Source organism: Sorex araneus, chromosome 6 (assembly GCF_027595985.1).
Source record: "Sorex araneus isolate mSorAra2 chromosome 6, mSorAra2.pri, whole genome shotgun sequence".
In the NCBI taxonomy this organism is placed as follows: Eukaryota; Metazoa; Chordata; class Mammalia; order Eulipotyphla; family Soricidae; genus Sorex; species Sorex araneus.
In genome coordinates, this window is record NC_073307.1 from 77,468,182 (window position 1) to 77,489,784 (window position 21,603).

At 38.0% G+C, this 21,603-nt stretch overlaps 1 protein-coding gene across 1 annotated transcript in view; it reads left to right on the forward strand.

Moving 5' to 3' along the window:
• LOC101548818 (protoheme IX farnesyltransferase, mitochondrial) overlaps positions 1-21,603 on the forward strand; it is a 129,076-nt gene that overhangs the window by 76,798 nt on the left and 30,675 nt on the right. The window contains exon 5 of the mRNA XM_004603979.2: positions 12,132-12,202. Within this exon, the coding sequence (XP_004604036.2) occupies positions 12,132-12,202 (71 nt within the window). The remainder of the gene's footprint in view (positions 1-12,131; positions 12,203-21,603) is intronic.

Sequence of the window (21,603 nt, forward strand, 5' to 3'; positions counted from 1 at the left end):
ATTTTTTTGCATGTGGTTGTCCAGTTGTGCCAGCACCATTTGTTAAAGAGGCTTTCTTGTTCCACTTCACATCTTTTGCTCCCTTATCAAAGATTAGATGATCATACATTTGAGGTTGTGTGTAGGGATATTCCACCCTGTTCCATTGGTCTTCGGCTCTGCCTTTGTTCCAGTACCATGCTGTTTTAATTGTTACTGCTTTGTAGTAGAGTTTAAGGTTGGGGAGGGTGATGCCTCCCATCATCTTTTTCCCAAGAATTGTTTTAGCTATCCGTGGGTGTTTATTGTTCCATATAAATTTCAGGATTGCTTGATCCGTTTCTTTGAAGAATGCCATGGGTATCCTTATAGGGATCACGTTAAATCTGTATAATGCTTTGGGGAGTATTTCCATTTTGACAATGTTTATTCTCTCTATCCATGAGCAGGGGATATGTTTCCATTTCCTCATGTCCTCTTTTATTTCATGGAGTAGCGTTTTATAGTTTTCTTTGTAGAGGTCCTTTACTTCTCTAGTTAAGCTGATTTCCAAGGTATTTGATTTTCTGGGGCACGATTGTGAACGGGATTGCTTTTTTCATGTCCCTTTCCTCTGTCTCATTGTTTGCATATATGAAGGCCATGGATTTTTGGGTATTGATTTTATAGCCTGCGACTTTACTGTATAGGTCAATTGTTTCTAAGAGTTTCTTACTAGAGCTTTTAGGCTTCTCTAAGGTATAGTATCATATCGTCTGCGAATAGTGAGAGCTTGATTTCTTCCTTTCCGATCTGAATCCCCTTAATATCTTTTTCTTGCCTGATGGCTATTGCTAATACTTCCAGTACTATATTAAAGAGAAGTGGTGAGAGTGGGCATCCTTGTCTTGTCCCCGATCTTAGAGGAAAGGCCCTTAGTTTTTCTCCATTGATGAAAATGCTTGCCATAGGTTCGTGGTAGATGGCTTTGACTATCTTGAGAAAAGTTCCTCTAAAACCCATTTTGGTGAGAGTTTTTATCATGAATGGGTGTTGGATCTTGTCAAATGCTTTCTCTGCATCTATTGATATAATCATATGGCTTTTATCTTTACTTTTGCTTGATATGATGGATTATGTTGATTGATTTCCGAATATTAAACCATCCTTGCATCCGCGGGATGAATCCCACTTGGTCATGGTGTATGGTCTTTTTGATGAGTTGTTGGATTCTATTTGCTAGTATTTTGTTGAGGATCTTCGCATCGGTGTTCATCAAGGATATTGGTCTATAGTTTTCTTTGTTAGTGGTGTCTTTGTTTGCTTTTGGTATTAGGGAGATATGTGCCTCATAGAATCTGTTCGGAAGAGTTCCTGTCTTTTCAATTTCCTGGAAAAGCTTGAGGAGAACTGGCAACAAATCTTCTTTAAATGTTTGGAAGAATTCGCCAGTGAATCCGTCTGGACCTGGGCTTTTGTTTTTGGGGTGACTTTTGATTACGGTTTTGATTTCCTTGATATTTATGGGCCTATTCAGGTATTTCACATCTTCTTGGTTCAGTCTTGGGAGATTGTAGGAGTCAAGGAATTCGTCCATTTCTTTTAGGTTCTCTTGTTTCGTGGCATACAGACTTTCAAAGTAGTCTCTGATGATCCTTTGAATCTCCTTGGTTTCTGTTGTGATGTCCCCCTTTTCATTTCTGATTCGGTTTATTAGGGTTTTCTCTCTTTCTTTCTTTGTGAGTCTTGCTAGCGGTTTATCAATCTTATTTATTTTCTCGAAGAACCAGCTCTTTGTTTCATTAATCTTTCGAATTGTTTTTCGGGTTTCCATATTGTTAATTTCCGCTCTAAGTTTTATTATTTCTTTCCTTCGATCTGGTTTGGGTTCCTTTTGCTGGTCCTCTTCTAAGATCTTGAGCTGCGAAGTCAAGCTATCAATATACGCCCTTTCTTCCTTTCTGCAGAAGGCTTGCAGAGCTATAAATTTTTCCCTTAACACAGCTTTAGCTGTGTCCCAAGGTTCTGGTAGCTTGTGTCTTCATTCTCATTTGTTTCAAGGTATCTCTTGATTTCTTCCTTGATTTCCTTCATGATCCACTCGTTGTTCAATAGTGAGTTGTTTAATTTCCAAGTGTTTGATTTGGTTCTCCACGTCTGTGCGTGATTAACTTTCATCTTCAGTGCATCATGGTTTGAAAAGATAGTTGATACAATTTCTATCTTCCCGATTCTATTAAGGTATAATTTGTGGCCCAGAACGTGGTCTATTTTGGAAAATGTTCCTGTGCGCTGATAAAGAATGTGTATTCTTTCTTTTTGGGGTGTATAGCCCTGTATAGGTCTGTTAGCCCTGTCTCCTCCATTTCTTCCTTCAGAGCCATCATTTCCTTGCTGAGTGTTGTTCTTCTTGATCTATCCAGAGGTGATAAGGCAGTGTTGAAGTCTCCAATTACTATCGTGGTGCTAATTATGTCCTCCTTAAATTCTGTTAGGAGTTCTTTTAAGTATTTAGCTGGTCGTTCATTAGGTGCATATACGTTTAAGAGTGTGATTTCTTCCTGTTGTACATATCCCTTGATGAATAGAAAATGACCTTCACTGTCCCTTCTAATCTTTTTCATCCTGAAATCTATGCTATCGGATACTAGTATGGCCACCCTCACTTTTTTTTGAGGGGGCTGTTTGCTTGCAGGATTGTTTTCCATCCTTTGATTTTGAGTCTGTGTTTGTTCTGACTATTCAGATGTGTTTCTTGTAGGCAGCAGAATGTTGGGTTTAGTTTCTGAATACCTTTTGCCACTCTGTGCCTCTTGATTGGTGCATTTAGACCGTTAACATTAAGAGAAATCATTATCATGGGATTTTGTGTCATTTTTCTGTAGAGTTTGTTGTTCTTGTAGGTTTTTTCCTTGTCTTATAGTAGCACTTTGAGTCCTTCTTTTAAGTTTGGTCTTGAGTCTATGAAGTTCCTGAGCTGTTGCTTGTCCGTGAAATAGTGTATGGTTCCATCAAGTTTAACTGAGAGTTTAGCCGGGTAGAGTATTCTTGGTGAGGCATTCATTTCATTAAGTTTTTTCACTATATCCCACCATTGTCTTCGGGCTTGGAGGGTTTCTTCTGATAGGTCTGCTGTGAATCTAAAGGGTGCTCCTTTGTTTGTGATCTCCTTCTTTGATCTTGCTGCTTGCAGTATTGTGTCTCTATCCACCGCCTCCATCATTCTGACTATGATATGCCTTGGGGATTTTCTATTTGGGTCCCTTTTAGCTGGCACCCTTCAGACTCCTTGGATCTGGATGTCCGCATTCTCTAACTCTGGGATTTTTTTAGCAATGATGTCTTTAATGGTGTTTTTTTCATTGGGATTGGTTCCATGTGGTTCCGGTACTCCCATGATTCTTATGTTGTTTCTCCTGAGGTCATCCCCTAGGACTCTAATTCTCTCTAGGGCCATTTTGAGGTCTTTTGCCATTATTTGTTGTTCCCTATATGCTTTGTGCAGCTCATCTTCAAGCTCACTGATTCTGTCTTTGGCTGTGTTCATTCTACTATTAAGGGCTCCTACCGAGTTTTTTATTTCATCTACTGATTCTTTTAGTTGTGTGACTTCTGTTTGTAGCTTTGAAATTTCTACTCTCATTTCTTCCTGGATTATCTTGATGGAGCATTCCAATGCTGCATCCATATCCTCCCTTAATTTATTGGAAGTTCGTTCCATAGTTGCTTTGAGTTTGTGAACCATCCTCACAATTTCCTCTCTGAGTTCTTTATGTGAGAGGAGGTTGTATTTCTGGGAAGTCGCTTCTGAGGTTAGTGAGATATTTTCTTGACTCTCTTCTGGTGGTGGGGATTTTCGCTGTTTCTTCATGTTGTTATGGGCTTTACTCTCCGGTGCTCTCCTTAGCTTGGGAGGGGCCTCAACTGAAGATGTGGGGCTATGCACTTTTTACAAAGGACTTTTAAGTGCAATTTGATGTGTTCACTGACAGTTTTTGTGAAATTAGGATAGGCTAAGTTACTTGACTATTAACATATAGTGACTTAAGTTGACCAAGGAATTCTTCAGAGGATTGGGTTGTATCAATTGTGGCCAAAGCACAATGCATGGAATGGTAAAAACACAACTGTGGCCACATAAGCGGCCTGTGCTCTGGAAAGAGGCCACGCCCACTTTTGAGGCCACGCCCCCTACGGTGAGGGCACACCCCTAATCGGTGGTGGCCGAGAGTTGCCAGGCGGAGTGGGGGCGTGAGGGCGAGCCCCAAACCACAGCGGGCAGGGGGTGGGGTAGGGGTTTCTCCCTATATACTGTATATATTATAGAATCATCTGATTAAAACTTTTAGTGCATCAAGCTAGGTGTCAAACCAAAAAAATAATAAAAGCTGAAATGATTTGGGATGTTAAATATAGATTAAGTATAGGTCATTTCAGCAGAATCCTACTCAGAAAAAGGCTTCAAATACACATGTTCATTTGGGTTGTGATGCTGATAAATAAAATATTTGAGTTTGCAATCACTATATAGAACTGTCTTCTTGCCCAGGATGCCTTTGTAATTAAGAGTAAGAAGACTGGGAGCCCAAGTACTAGTGTAGCAGGTAAGGCATTGTTTTATACACAGCCAACCCTGGTTCAATGCCCAGCGTCCCATATGTTCCCCAAGCATCGCCAGGAGTAATTCCTGAGTGCAGAGCCAGGAGTAACCCCTGAGCATCACTGGGTGTGACCCAAAAAGAAAAAAAAAGACTGTTATTGTTAAACTTAGTTTTTAAAGACCCAGTTATTTTACTTATCATGGAAATATCAATGAAATTATAAAATCTTACATTTAATCAACTTTTACTTGAAAAATAGTACACATTCTTATCTTCATTAAAGCAGTTAAAATCTAGTAACTGAATTAATTTAACAGCAAGCAAAATAGAGCTGCATTAATGGGAGTACTTTTGGATGGGGCTAGGGAATAATACCTGGCTGTGCATTATTTGCAATATGCCTGGCTAATTTCAGGTATTTTGCTGAGGAGTCAATCCTGGAGGTGCTTGGGTGACCTTATACTCAGGAACTGAATAGGGTTGGCCACATCCAGTGCAGCGCCTTAACCTTTGCACTACTTCTCCAACCCAGAAGAGTGCCTTTTTAGTACTGCTGAAGCTATAGCAAGTGTTAATTATTTATTTTATAAAATTGGAAAGTTTTGTACTAGCAGCAAATACTAATTGATGATTGCTGACCTATTAACAAGACTGGGCTTTATGAATCATCCTATGTTCACTCCTTATACCTCTACTGCATAGGTAGTACCATTCTCTTCATTTGAAAGATGAAATTGAAATCTAGACAAGTGGTTAGCCTAAGTCACATTTTATGTGTTTCCTTGAGCACTTCCAAGAGTGATCCCTGAGCACAGAGCCCAGAGTAAGTCCTGAGCATGAGTGGGTGTAACTCACCCCTCTACTCTCCATCAAATGCTTAGAGTTAAGACAAGAGCAAGAAAAGAAACCAGAGATGGAAAAGGGCCAGAACATTTATACTGGAAAGTAAGTCATATTTACATTTGAAAGATCATTTGAACTATTGTGTGAAGAATTGACAGAGGACACCAATACTAGGGGAAGTAATTAAAAGACTTTTGTAACCTAGACAACATAAAGTGGTAACCTGGATTAAGGAAGTGGCACTGGGGATGAGAGCAACTACTTAGGAGTAACATTTTTTCTTCCTGTAATGCTTTTACAACAAAATTAAGTTTCTATTGCCTAAGCTTCACTAAATATTTTTTCTTCCTTTTTTATAGGGACCAGAAGTTCTGGGGAGGGTTAAGGTGGGTACCCGAGGACCATTCCTGATGATATTCAGCCTGTTGGTAGAGGCCTGATAGTTGGGTGCTTGGGGTCCCACTCGGGCCCACCCAGTCGGGGGTCCGCTAGTGAGGGAAATATGCTGAGCTGCTCAGTAGTCCATTTGATTTTAGAGTGAAGCTCAGGGCCTCATACATGCCAGGCATATTTTGCTCCCCCTTTGAGCCATATCTCCAGCCCCCATTAATGTTGGTTTTTATGCCATATCTCTTTAGCAATTCTTCCTTAGTTTACCTAAAGAGGATCGATACAGAGTTTGTATTTGTATCACTTATATAAAAATCTAGGTATTTTTGTAAGCAGAATGTACATGTTTTTTTAACAGACAATTAAAAATTAAAAAAAAATTTAAACAGGTAAATAATCATTCCATATCTCCATCCAAAGACAGTATTATGTTTTAATATGTTTTCCTTCTACTATGTTTTCTAATGTTTTTGGGAAACTTTACAGATCTCTGTCAGGAGAAAGGGGCCAAATCTTTTAGAAATAATAATTACTGCTAGTCAAAACCTATGTGACTTTATGAGTTCTTTTACTGATAAATTCTGGTACTTTGAGTGTCAGGTGAATTTATTGGGTGATCTTTTAGTTACTTTCCTCTATGAACAAATTCTTAAAATACAGGTTAGTTAGATGTGTCTTGGAAGCATAGTAGAGAACATTGCCCTAATTCCTACTGGAGGTGAAAATTCACTTCTGAATGCATAAGCACAATAGATACTCACTTTAGATTTCTTGCATGTCAAAAAGACATGGAAACAACTGAGTCTTGCCTTTGTTTATTCAGAGTCTGGCAGTAGAAGGTTGGTAACAAGTCAGAGTAATGACTGCCTAGGTATGTTAACTATCTGTAAGCTGAAAGTAATGGTCTGAAATCCAGCTGGATAAGGTACCTCTCCCTCTGCTTTATTTATTTTATTAACATCCCTTTTAACTTGGTCTGAGATTGATTGAGACTTTATCTTGGGCTTTGGAAGCTGTTAGCCATACCTGAATGACAAAACACTTGTTGACAGCTAGTTGAGGAGATGGATGGAAAAACAGACTCCAACATAGATGACTCTATACATATTTTTTATTGAGTTTTAAGAATGTAGCTCTGATTGCTTAGTATAAGGAACAAAAAGGTTGTACCGTGTTATCAAATTCAATACTTTCCGAATCTGACTTACAAATAGAGGAAGTTTATTATTCGGGTTCAATTATTCTTCATTTTTGGTCTGTGGCATTTCAGCTTATAGAATTCAGTATCATAAGCATTGTATACTTGAAGATTCAATAACTGCATTTTATTTCTAATCATCATCTCTGAAATAATAATACAAAGACATGACATAATAATAATATGAAATCCCATAAAAGGCATCTTTTGTGCCTTCTCTTCAGCATATGACCATGAAAGGGAAAATATAATTTATTTACTAAAGATGATTCATTTGTTAAATTCAATTGATTTCCAAATGGTTATTAGGCAGATTAATTAAAATTTTTATTATGTTTATATTGATGAATGCTTTCTATATGAAATAACTCTTCTACCATAGGCAAATTATAGTTGTGTGTGAAATAATTTTTTTTTGCTTTTTAATGAATTATAGATAATTTAACTTCATCTGTTTACCTAACAGTTTCCTACTTTCTTATGGTAATAGGTCTTATATCCATGTCCTGTGGCAAACTTCTTCGTACTACTGCCCCCTTTACAGAAAAAAAAAATGATCACTTAGTGTTCAAAACTTTCTTTGCTTAAAATTTCTTTAAGGATTTTTCTTTAAGTGAGCAGACAAAAAAATGCATCCAAATTGCACCCTTGTCTGCTCCTGCTCTGTCTCTGGATTGCTCCATCACCTGGGGTCACCCCATTCCAAAGTGAGTGGAATTGCTCCCTTGGGAAACACTATCCAACGACCATGATGACCCCTGGCAAGGGTTGCTCTTCTTTTCTTTTGGAGCTGTCAGAAAAGAAACTTTCTGCTAAGGTTTCTCAGAGGGTGAGAAGCCAGGACTGCAAGTGCCATTCTGCCTGCTTCATTTGGGCAGAGCCTGCATGCAGGAAACTCGAAGCGGATTTAGAGTAGAAAGAGGAAGGAGCCAGACTCATGGCAGGACATTTGACACAGAATCTAATTATTTCTAAAAACAGGTATAACACTGTTGTAAGAGTTGAAGACGTATTTTTATTTTTTGAGCTATTTTGGATTGTGTTTCTACCATCTGCAGCCTAAAGAGCCAGTACAGGGGTTAAGGCACTTGTTGTCCTTGGACATGTATTTCCCTAAGCACTGCCAAGAGTGACCCCTAAGCAGAAAACCAGGAATGGTTCTTTTGTAAAATAGCATGTAATATGGAGGAATATATCAACTGATTCAAAATGACGAAGGTGAGGTATCACTATCACTGTCATGGTGTTGCTCATCGATTTGCTCAAGCGGGCACCAGTAACATCTCCATTGTGAGACTTGTTGTTATTGTTTTTGACATACCGATTTCGCCACATGTAGCTTGCCAGGCTCTGTCTGCAGGCGAGAATCTCTCTCCGAGAGGGGCGAAGGAATTGAACCCAGGTCAGCCTTGTGCAAGGCAACCGCCCTACCCACTGTAGGAAGTCTAAATAAAAAGGGAAAAATTTAAATGAAAACAGTCCACAAATACTGGTTTAATTTTTTTTGCTTTTGGTTTGAGTCTCAAGTTGGAGATGTTACTGGTGCTTGCTCGAGCAAATCGATGAACAACGAGATGACAGTGACAGTGACATTTGGTTTGAGTACCACATCCAGCAGTGCTCAGGGCTTATTCCTGGTGGGCCTCAGGAGGGTTATATTTGGTGACCGGAGTTGAACTCAGTTTGTCTTCATGCAAAGCAAGCACCTTACTCACTGAACTGTCTCTCAGACCCCTGATTTTTTTTTAATGAGTAAAAGAACCTCAAAAAACCTTTTTAAACCATGACTTACAAAATAAGTTGCGTACTAAAGGAAAATCAAGGTGTTTTTTGTTTCTCTCAACTGCATTCATTGCTCTAATGTTTATTATATCTTTTCACACTTTATATCTCAAGACATGGAGGCAAAATTATATAATTGATTTAAACTGGAAAGGGTAGAGGTAAAGCTTTGGAAGTAAATATTTGACTCAGATGGTCCAACAGATTCCAGTGTTATCACTTAGTGAATATTCATTGTGTCTAGGCATAGGGAAAGGTACTGCGGTATTTGACCATCCGAGGAACTGAAATGCTAAAGAAGGTAGCACAAGCCACCTTCTTTATCTTAAATCACTGTGACCTGAGCCTCTGGCCTTATTTTGTTAACTGCAGCATATTACTCACTTTACGTGATGTTTAAATTAGTTGAGAGCATATGAAAAATAGCACTGTAGCTCTGTCATCCCGTTGTTCATCGATTTGCCCAAGCGGGCACCAGTTATGTCTCTAGTGTGAGGCTTGTTACTGTTTTTGGCATATCAAATATGCCACAGGTAGCTTGCCAGGCTCTGCCATGCGGGCGGGATACTCTTGGTAACTGTCGGGCTCTCTGAGAGGGATGGAGGAATCGAACAATGGTCGGCTGCGTGCAAGGCAAACACCCTACTCACTGTGTTATTGCTCCAGTCCAGTATTATAATGCAAGGGCAGGGCTGGAAGGAAACAGGTTAAGGCATTTGCCTTATAGAGACTGATCCCTTTTTAATTCCAGGCAGTACATGGTTCCCAAGCACTGCTGGTTGTAACTCAGAAAATCCCCACCTCCAAAATATAAAGTATGGAGAAAAAATCGTTAGACTAAAAAGTCCGCTTTAGAGTTCTCTTGGATCACTGCCACAGTCATGGCCGATTTTCACAGGCACATCCCAAGCCCCCCATGCAAGAGAATGAATCCGCTGAAAAACCCAAGTATGTGGGACCAGTGACTGAAAACTCCTGGCCTCAAGGAGCCGGGAATGGGCCAACCCCTCCCATCTTCCTGCCCTTCCAGGTCCTGGCTGTCACCCCATGAACTGCCTCCAGGTGCCATTGAAGCTCATTAGCAGCCATGATCCACAGACTCAGATGAATCTAGAAACAGAACAGCTTGCTGCAGTGATGTCTCTGCACCCCAATTATTTAAAATTTTAGAATTCCAGGAGCATGGCATGCTTTTTTTTAAAATTTTTTATTGAATCACTGTGAGATAGACCCTGGCTGACATCTCATACATACTGTTCATAACAAGCAATACAAAATAATAATGGTGATGGTAAGGTGTAATGGTGCTGGGATTGGTGTTGAAATATTAAATATAATCAATTATTGTGAACAACTTTATAAAAATAGAATTTAAAAATTAAGAAAAAGTTCTTTTGGATTTAAGAATTGCTAATACCTTTTTGCATGAGAGTTTCTGTGAGAGTCTGTTGCATTAGTCTACACCTTACCCCTCATTTGAATGTGATTTGTAATTGGAAATTTTTATTGGTCCTATAAAATTAAATATTCTATGAAGGAAAGTTTTTTTTTTCAAATACCTATTGAATGTGTTTAATATTAGAAAATAGAGAGTATGTAAACATTTATTACATTTTTACTTGAAATAACTCATTAAACAGCATAGAATCCTTTAGGTAAAGAATTTTAAATTTAGAAATTATAAATAGGGGCTGGAGAGATAGTACAGCTGGTAAGACGCTTGCCTTACATGCCGCTCACCCAGTCTCAATCTCTAGCACCCCATTTGGTTCGCAGGCCTGCTCAGGAGTGGTCCCTGAGTACAGAGCCAGGGGTAAAACCTGAGCAAAACTGGGTATGGCCCAAAGACAAAATTTAAAAATTGTATCAATAAACTTTATATAATTTTAAGTGAATATAACAGTATAAAAGTGTATTAAGTATACTTTTGACTTAGTACATTTCTTATTGAGTACCTATTTGCATAGTTTTATTTAGTATTAAAAATTATAAATTCACTTGTGTTGGCAAGATTAGCACTTATAAGATAAACAAACATTGAAAATATACCATCACAGTGCTGATGCTGAAAATAATAAAGTAACTTGCATCAGTTAGGAATGATTGCCCCCCCCAAACCCCCTCCACATCCACTAACTAGAGGGGTCAGACCTGAATGGATCCTAGAGTCAGAGTCTCTGTGAAACTGTCCCCCTAAGCCGGGGGATAAGCTTGAGTAAGCAGAGCTGGGAGTCAGAAAAGGGGGAGCAGGAACAACCTGGAATTAGCTAGATGGAGCTGAAACTTGGTTTACAGACCAGAACGTCTATCTGTCCCTGCCACTGTCGAGTTGCAGCTTAATGAAGGTGCCAGCAGAATAGGTTCTCCACTAGCCCAGCACACAGATTTGCTGAAGGGACCTGCAGCCCACGAGCACATGTCTGGAGCTGGACACCACAGGTCCACACTGCCCCAGGCCCACAGACATTCCCTAACACTTGTCTGGGAGACGCTTTCACTTTACAGCAACTTCCTCAGCCTAGCGTGAGAATGTTTTTGGTTTTGTTTTATATTTCACCTTCCAAATCTTTTGGCTGTTCTAACTACTGTGCAGGAAAGAAAAATGTGGGCAACATAGTTCCAGCTAAAGTGACATAATACAAAGGTATTACAGGTTATCTGTCAGCTTAACACTTGGATATGCCTTTCAATCAAACTTCCAAATAAGGTTCAAGGAACCTGGATGCATTCATGGCATTACTCAGCCAGCCAGGCTGGACACCAGTGCTCGGGCATGGGAGGCGCAGTGTTACTCAGCCTAGAGGGGCCCAGGGCCACCAGCGCCACCCCAGCATTGCTCAGGGGGTGCCTGGGAGAAAAATTATTTTTTATTTTTTATACCAAACATAAAATTGACCCTCTTAGAACCTGCTGTCACTAGTACACTTCTCCCAAAAGAACACAAAGTCCCTTTATTCATCTTTGGGTGAAATTAATTTCTCTTTGAGTCATAATCCTTGATATTTTATGACTTAATGTACAAAAGCATAAAATACAGCTTGTATTCTATGATAGGAGTATAGGAAAGAGAAAAAAATTAGTTTACATACAGGATAAAGAAGAAAATTAGAAAAACAAACCCAAAACTCTTATATTTTTTATTTTTATAACTAGTCAGGGTGTCGAGGCTAGTGTTTATAAAGTCTACTAAGCTTTTTATATTCCCTTTATATTCTGTTTGACTAGTTCTTTTAAAAATCTCCCTTTAGAGTGCCAGCAGTATTAGTTCCTACTATCAAAATTAGTTTCTTGTAGAAAAATTAACAAAATTAAAGCAGAATTGTTTCATGTATTTAATTTTTTGTCTTGCTTTTTAACAGTTTTTTGAGGTGCCGTTTGATTCCAATATGAATAGGACAAAGAACAGACCTCTAGTCCGTGGCCAGATCAGGTAAAATCATTAAATATAAAGCTCTTCCACATTAAAGAACGTTCCTTTGTTAGTATTAAATCACTTCCCGATTTTTTGTGTTGATTTCTGAAGTTAAAATAACATTCCCAAAGGGAGATGTGGTACATAGTCCTTTATGTAAGTATCCAAAATATACTATAGAACACAAAATAGATCTAAGATTTGTAGTTTTGTTGTGAGTATAAATCATATGATAGATTTTTTAAGTCAGTTTTAAAACAGGGACTTATTTTACTTATGAAAAGAAAATTATTTTATTAACACAGAAGGTTTTAAGTAAATCCACATAGGGTCTCAGAAAAAAACATGTCTGAAGCATTATTTTTTCAGATAAACTGATACTGCTGTCAACAGCCCAGTAAAATACCAATTGCATTACTCTCCTTTTCCCCAAATTCAATTAAGTAGAATTTAAAAGGCATATAAATATTTTATATCACTGATAGTTAATTATTAAACATTTTACTTCCTAGAGATTTCAAGCCCACCATTCTAAAATATTTTTTAATCCAATAAATGGGCAGGCCAAGATGAATAGAAAGAGCCATTTATACTGGTTTATATTGACTATTCTAAACGGTGAATCCTTTCTTCATATTTCCACATGATGCCTTCATGGATCAAAAAATATATTTGGGGCCACACTTGTGAATGAAATAATCGCATATCTTAAATAAAATAATAAAAGAAACAAATGCAGTCAGAGGTAGTGCAGTACATGGGTGAGTACAGTGGTGTAGTAGGAAGTCCTATAGACTAGCCACTAATATTCACTTCTCAGCTTTGATGGTTCTCATGTTTCCAGCTATGCAAGCTTTAAGTATAAAGCCTAGCCAGTTTATTTTGAAGATATTTATTGGCTTTTCATCACCATATTTGATTTGGACTGGTGTACCTTGTCAAATCTGTATTACTTCATAGACTTAGTTTATATCCTGATGTGTAAAGGATGATGCATTTACATTATTTTGTTGATTCACTGCAGTTGACTAGATCACAGAAAGAAATCCTTGGAAGCCTTGTTTATATCTGCCAGTTCAGTCTTTGTATAACACAGAGCTTGGCTTCTCTCTGTGCTTATTCTAAATTTATAATATAAACTTTTTATGCTCTAGTTGTTTGTTGAAAAATATGTTTCATTATTTTTTCCAAGTGATTGCAGTTTATTTCAAAGGTTTTAATTTAAGAGAACAAAATTATAATCTAAGAAGCTAAAGAAATACTAGAATTCTTGGGAAAGAAACGTACCTGGGTTAGTAGTTCTCTGAATATTTTGAAGACGGAGAAATACCCTCAGACATTGCTTTCTTTTCTCTGTCAGCACAGTCATACAGGTGCATGTGCTTCTGTGCTTCTAGAGAAACAGGACAGGTCGTCCTGGGCGCCGAAGGTTTACACAACTGACACACAGCGAGTGCTTTGTTTGCTTAATTTATTTTTTATTCCAGAAGGAATTAGAAATATCATTGAAGTGTTATATTAAATTAGAGAAATAGGTAATGAAAGTCAGGGTATAGAAAATAGAGTTTGAGACAAGTAGTAATATCACAAGAAAATATCACTTAGTTTTAATAAGATTAATTATAACACCCATTTCTCCTGGTAAAATCATATAATTCATCATGAGAAAAAATTACATGCATTTTTCAAAAATTTTCATTATAGTAATAGATGCTGGTAAATTCCCTCTTTACTCAGGTAAGGTAACTCGGTATCAAAGTTTTACAAATAAGTGACAGAATCAAAATTTGATCTAGTTCATTCCAAACTCTCAGTTCCTAACAATTAAGAACTGTGTCAAAAAAATCTCTTGCCTGGGGTTAGAGAGATAGTGCAATGGGTAGGGTGTTTGCCTTGCACCCAGCCAACCTGAGTTTAATCCCTAACATCCTATATGTCCCCAAAGTACCGACAGGAGTGACTCCTGAGTACAGAGCCAGGAGTTACTACCCTTGAGCTTTGTCTGTGTGGCCCCAAAACAAGCAAACAAAATATCTGTCTGTAAGAAACGCCTATGGATATCAAACTTCTGTTTCTTAAAATATAAGGGGCACTTGCCATTGATATCATCACAGAGTTCTTCCAAGATTTCTGTAGAAGAAATTAATCACATATTTCTAAGTTATTTCTCAGTATGAGCTAGTGGCAAAATACTTGAGAACAGCTCCTAGTGAGAAACATTTGGAGTCCTAACCTTTAAACAAGTTGGAAATAAGCTTGTGATCAGATATTTTATCTCAAGGATGCATCTAGGAGGTCAGCTTAATCTCTGATTCGAAATTAGATGGTTAAAGAAAAAGAGACATATTGGTGTTCTGAGTGTTTCAGGTAAGGACAAAAGAGTCAAAGAGATGGATGGAGGGAAAGTGTTCTGTCACGGGGTCTAATTATAATTTGAGCTGTAATGTGAGCCAAAGATCAAGTGGCTGGTCACCTGGCATGCACCTGTTTTCTCAGCAGAATTGTTAATAGTGACCCTCTCAACAATGCCCAGTTGGAATGATACATGAACACTATTAATGAGTAAAATTTTCACAGAATTTTCTTATTTTTAAGATTTTTTAATATAAAATCCAAATACTTTTCCAAGAGTAGAGAGGGAATAAAGCCTAGTATCTAAATCAGTCTATAGGTAGGCTTTAAAATATAGATTTCCCTTTTGGTTTGTTTTTCGTTCAGGACATTCTCTTAGATTTCTGATCACGAAACATCTGGAAGTGTCAGGGCACTGACCATAGTATGTCCAGAATATCAAACTCCAGGCCGGCCACATTCGAGGCAAGTGCCCTACCAGTTGTACTGTGTCTTCAGGTGTAATATAGACAAACTCCTTTAAGTATTGATTTTAAAATAGCATTCATTGCCTTCATATATTTTTTTAAATTAGAAATGATAAATAAGGTAAATAATGTTTGGACATTCTGGTAAGAGTGTCCTGGCTCTGAATGATTGTTAGAAGGAGGGAGTTGACTTGGCATTCACTTTTTATTCTTTGGCAAAGAGCACACTTCAGAATTCTTATCAGAAATTCACATTGGAAGGTGAGCAAACCCACTTGAAAAGTTGAATCTCTAAACTCAGAGTCCTATAATGAAGGTAAATGTCAAGAGTACTTTAGTGAAAAATTATACTTGCTATAATCCAATTTTAGCTTGCCTAGAGCCAGTTGTGACTTAGAAAGATTTAATTTGAAAATTTTTTGTTTTATTTTGGGTTCACACCCAATTGTGTTCAGGGTTTACTCCTAGCTTTTTGCTCAGGGATCACTCCTGGTGGGCCCAGGATACGGTATGGGGTGCTGAAGATCAAACCCAGGTCAGCCACTTCAAAAGCAAGTACCCTCTATCTCTCCAGCCCCCAATTAGAAAAAAAAATTATAATCCAGATATTCTTCATATGGTAGCCATAGTCGAGTGAAAAAATGTTATCTGACCCTAAGTTTGGGCAGTTATTCAATTAGTCCTTCTACACCACTGGTTCCACATGTGGAATGGAATTGTAATTCTTACCCTGTGTGTTCTGTAACATTGTTGTTGGCATAATAATCCAGTTAAGTAGAGAAAAGTACATTGTTGGGAAATGTGTTTAACACTACATAAATGTAGAAATGTGTATAGGACTTTTATCTGTTTTCAAAAGTCATCTTAAATACAAGTATTTAGATATCTCCCAGGCAATAACATAAAAATAAAATTCAAATTAATTTCAAGGGCTGGAGAGAAAGATGCAAAAAAATTGACAAAAGAAACACTCAGAAAGTTAAAGTTGTATATTTCCTTTAAGTATAAACTGATATAAGCACTATGTGAAAGTAGGCATTGCAGGTTATTGAATCATTTATTCACTCTGTCACCCTTCCAGAATCTAATCATTCCCCGTCCTTCCAGTTTTATTCCCCACTATTACCTTTTTCTCATCCATTCTTTCATCTTATATTGTAACTAAATGGTACTGCTCTTCACCCCCCAAACACTTGTGGCAAGCTTCCAACCATTGAAGGGCAGTTAGGATAGAGAAGGGATCAGCTTGACAGTAATAGTTGGAAATGATCATTTTGGAAAGGAACTGAGTGTTTAAAGTAGGTAAAGGGAGATACCTGATTACCTTTCATTGTCTGTATTGCAAACCATAAGGCTTAAAAGGAGAGAGAGAGACAGACAGACAGACACACACACACACACACACACACACACACACACACGCACACACAGAGACAGACAGAGAGAGAGAGAGAGAGAGAGAGAGAAAAGAAAAGAAAAAAGAAAAGAAAAGAAAAGAAAAGAAAAGAAAAGAAAAGAAAAGAAAAGAAAAGAAAAGAAAAGAAAAGAAAAGAAAAGAAAAGAAAAGAAAAAAGTGCCTGCCATAGAGGCAAACAGGGCAGGAGGGAAACTGGGGACATTGGTTGGTGGTAAGAAATGTACTCTGGCGAATGGATAGGTGTTGGAACATTTTATGACTGAAGTTCAATCATGAACAACTTTGTAATTGTGTATCTCACTGTGATTAAATTTTTTAAAAATGAAATAAGTGTAAATAAATAAATGGTACTACTGGGTTTTTTCACCTGTGGCATACTTTCCCTAGCTTCTTCCAGAAACTCTAACCTTACCCTTCAGTTGCTGGGTAAATCTTCCCCCAAACATCATTTCCTCTGGAAGTGTTCACTATGCCCTATTACGGTGAGGTCACGGTAAATGTTTCATCTTCTGCTTTCATTGTTCTTTGTGCATACCTGTCACCTTTTTTAAAAAGGCTATTTGTATATATTGTTTCAGATGTGTGATAGGTGATATTGAATATATTTAGTAAATAGAAATAGTAAAAATAATCTCTAAAATAGTTAATCAGAGGGGGAAGTATGACCTTACAATTTAGGTAATAATTGCACTGTCATCCCATTGTTCAAGTGGGCACCAGATTTGCTCGAGCGGGCACCAGTAATATCTCCATTGTGAGACTTGTTACTGTTTTTGGCATATTGGATATGCCATGGGTAGCTTGCCGGGCTCTCTGAGAGGGACGGAGGAATCGAACCCTGGTCGGCTTCGTGCAAGGCAAATACCCTACCCACTGTGCTATCACTCTAGTCCAGGTAATAATTAGGTAATAAAAAAATTTTGGCTTTTTTTTTTGTTTTATTGAGTCTAAGGGGAAAATCTTTCCATTTTAATATCATTTAAGGGTAATAAAATCTATGAATATATTACTGTTTTTTACATTTTCCCAAAGAAACTAATTTATAGTACTTCTAATTGATTGTTTTTGGACCAATCTCATAAAATCCAATTCTGTAAGTCTAAGGCATAAATTACACTTAAAAAATAAAAACTGAAATTACTTCTTCAGTTTTCTGGTGGGAAGAAAAGAAGTGGCATATTTCATCTCATACTTACGTGAGATATTAGTTATTCAGGTTTTCTATTCCAGAGAACACTATGGCTTTACAATAATTGCAGATGGTTAACAGTAGTTGCTATTTACCAAATGTAATTTTTGTGGATACACTTGACCCTGTGGCTTTCTGCCTTTTGCTTTTTACTTTAGCTCTGGAACCTTTTAAGGTAGAATTATTTATCAAAGTCTTTAATGGCTTGGAGGCCACTTTAATGGATTTGAGTATCTTTGGCTAATATCACCCATATCCCAGATACACGTGGACAGACCATAGTTTCTGCATTTGGCTGAAGGGCTGTAGCATCTGTGCTGGTGAGGTCTGTAGAGCAGAGCTCCAGAAGGTCACGTGGACTCTGTCTTAACCTCTTGCCTTGGCTCTTCACCACAGAGTTTCCCCCTATTAACTTGGAGCCAAACCACTACATTTCCCTCCTGAGATGGAATGTAATCATAGCCATGTGATAGTGGCTTTGGAAGCCGTTCCTAATGGTGGTCTGGAAGCATGTTAGTGAGGGGACTGGTCATGGACAAAATCAAGCAGCAGTTTATCTCTGACACCCCTAACCTCTCTGTGCTTCTGCTGTTTTTAGATCCTCACTAATAACTGCCCATCATAAACCCCCATATAGGTCATGCAAGTATAGAGTGTCCTCAAACTCCTTCAACTGAGTCCACATTGTAACATAGCTGAATAGAGTAGATTAAGTACTACAAATAGTGTAGATTAAGTACAAAGAGAGGAGCCAGAAAATAAGTGGTTAAAAGTAGGTTCCCCTAAATGTTATACCTAAAATACTCTTCAGTTTTTTTCCAGTGGATCGGGCCTGTTACTTTCTTCACAGCAGATCATACTTGCCAGAATTTTATTCCTGTTTTCAGAAGCTGGGAACCCTGCAGTCTCTGAGACCTAAACAGCAGACTCCAAGACTGACCCCAACTTCCCTGAGGGCAGGGTCACTGAGATTTTTCCTCCATCTCCCTCAGTATTTTGCATCAGCCCAGAGTCCCACCAGATTCTTTCCTTCTTAGAGTATTTAGACACGTGAGCCCTCTATCGAGAAAAAGTTTATTAAATTAGTTGCTCCATCTTAGTTTTTCCTCTGTTCTCCTTTTTACAGAAAAAAAAGTGCCTCACTTACCACTTCACCAGTTAGAACTTAGCTTCTGCCATATTGCTTATTCTTTTCTTTGTGTTTTTTTTTTTCATTTTTCTCTACTTATTGGCACTTTTTAGCCCACTTTCACATTAACTCACATATTTTCACATTTTAATTATCCATCCAAGCAGTAATCTGTTTTAGCCCCTACAGTCTTTGAACTGAACACTTCGTCCCATTTCCGTGAGAGAAAAATTGATTGCCCAGGCTTTGGTCAATATTCTAGCCCTGGTCCAGTCTCCTGGAAGGAACAGGCAGAAGGGACTGATTCTGTCTAGTAATGAGGCAGGAAAGGCGCCCAAGGGAGTCCTTGCACGTGTACTTCCATGTGACCCGAGCTCATACTTGACCAGTAGTTGCAAGTCCTCACTCTATTCTATAACTCTGTAGTTACAATCCACCACTTGCATCCCCAAAACTTTATATCAGATTATTTTTAGAATTTGTATTCCAACCTTAAGAAGAGATTCTTTATTTACTGAGTCTAACATTTTGCCTCAGATCTGGAGATATGTGTCCTCACTTCCTCCCTGCAGCTTTCTGTAGGAGAGTGTCCCCCTTCTTTTAAAGTTGAAGATTCTGTTATGTTCTTGTTTGTTTTTTTTTCCAGAGATATTAGAGATATATACAGGTAACTTTAATATGTCATCTTCAACTTGAGATCTTTCAAATTTCTAACTTTCAAAGTAAGGAACTTTTTCCTGATTCAGTAAAGAGTTTTTCTTTACTATAGGAGGATGTCAAGACCTCCTATTTCTTCTATATATCTTATAATTGAAAAACTTCCTTGTCTAATTTAATTCATTAAGAATGAATTTATTGATTGTCATTAGTGTTACCAGCATTATGAGTTTTGTTCAAAAGACTTATAATCTGGGTGAAAATATTAGCCAGATGCATAAAATGCTTAGCAAATGGGACAAGACTGTTCATAAATATGTACTGAGTGAGATGAATTGTTTGATAGAAGCAAGAGATCTCTGACTAGTCATCACTGTCACTGTCATCCCATTGCTCATCGATTTGCTCGAGTGGGGACCAGTAACATCTCTCATTGTGAGACTTATTGTTACTGTTTTTGGCATATCCAATATGCTACGGGTAGCTTGCCAGAGTCTGCCTCATGGGCACGATACTCTTGGTAAAAGTTAACATCGTTTGGTAGCTTGCCGGGCTCTCCGAGAGGGGCGGAGGAATCGAACACGGGTCAGCTGCGTGAAAGGCGAATGCCCTACCACTGTGCTATCGCTCCAGCCCCTGGCTAGTCATAGAAAAGGAAAAGGAAACAGTGGAAGCAAGTGTGGCCTAGACTGCACCTTCTTATTATTTGAAACATTTATTTTGATTCTGTTTTCTTTGAATTTTTCAGCTTGGTAATGTTGACAGGGAAATAAGACATTTTAGAGTTAGGTTTTACAATTTAGTAGATTAGAGATCCATAACTCATAAGCTTTAGATGTGGACACTAAGGAGACATACAAGGACGAACAGAGCAGGATGATAGGATATTTAGAGAGGATAAATTAACTCTTGTAATTTGGGTCTACCAATACCTGGTTTTTAAATGAATGACAAGATTGAGGTTTTGAAATGAAATGAATGGATTGTTTAGATGGCATTATTAACTTAAGGGACAGGATTTAGCTTAGTATTAAAGAGATTTAGAGGACCCATTTTTCAAATTTACTGAAGGTTTTACCAGTAAGCACTTAAGCAAATGTAAACATTCTATGGACTACAGAGAAGCTGTGAATATACATCTCCCACCTACACTCGGCTCATGCACATGTACCAGGCTGACTAAAGCTGGGCATGGTTTTCTCAGGGTTGTTAGGATTAGTCTCATGGTGTGTATATTGCAAATATAGTAAGAACAGAAACATTTTATAAGTAAAGAAATTTCATTTTTTAGTGTTCACCAGTTATTTAAAGTGGCAGGAAGAACGAATTTGAGCCCAACCAAATAATAGTAGTGCTAATGTGTAGAACATTATTTTAAAGTAAAATACTTCAACATGGTGAGCTTTATGTATGAAGAGTAAAAGAAATTATGCTTAACCATTACAATGTATGAATAAGAGGGCTGCTATAATTTTGAAAAGATAACATCCTTTCATTGTCATAAGAAAAACATCACAATTATTTTGAAGCATTATAAATTGTGAATATTTCTTGAAAGCAGTCCTGGTAGAGGGATTGTTTAATTCTGTGTGTCCTCTTGCACCAGAAAAATATACGAAAACTCTTAAGAAATGAGACTCAAGGGTTAACTCTCAAGGTGCTTGAGGTCAACCTGTGTTCGATCCCTGGCACTGCATATGGTCCTCAAAGCTCTGCCAGGAGTGAGCCATGAGCCCACTGGTGTGACCCCAAAACAAACAAATTGAGAAGAAAAAGTTAACTATCATGTCACAGTAGTTTAGTTTTTTAAATTGTAGTCACTAAGAAATAAATCTAAGGAGCAGTAATCATGAGATAGTATTATCTCTTTTTTTGCGTGGTTTATAAACATTCGTTTTATCCAGTATTCTAGGGGTTATTTTAGACTATAAAGATGAGTGGATTCCTCCTGAAGGAAACAAAAAGTTGGATGGAACAGGGTCAAGGCACTTTAAAGAGAATGTGGGTGGAACGAGCAGCAGAATAGCAGATCATGTCCACATTAGGGGCTGGAGCACTGAGAGCATGCGGAGAAGCTTGAGGTGGGCAGTGTGACGGGGTGAGAGGTGTCCTCAGAGGATCTGAGAGGATGACTCTGAGAGGATGAGTAAGAAATAGCCATGTGAAAGATTGAGAAAGATACTGGGAGGTGAGGGGTGTATTCGTAGA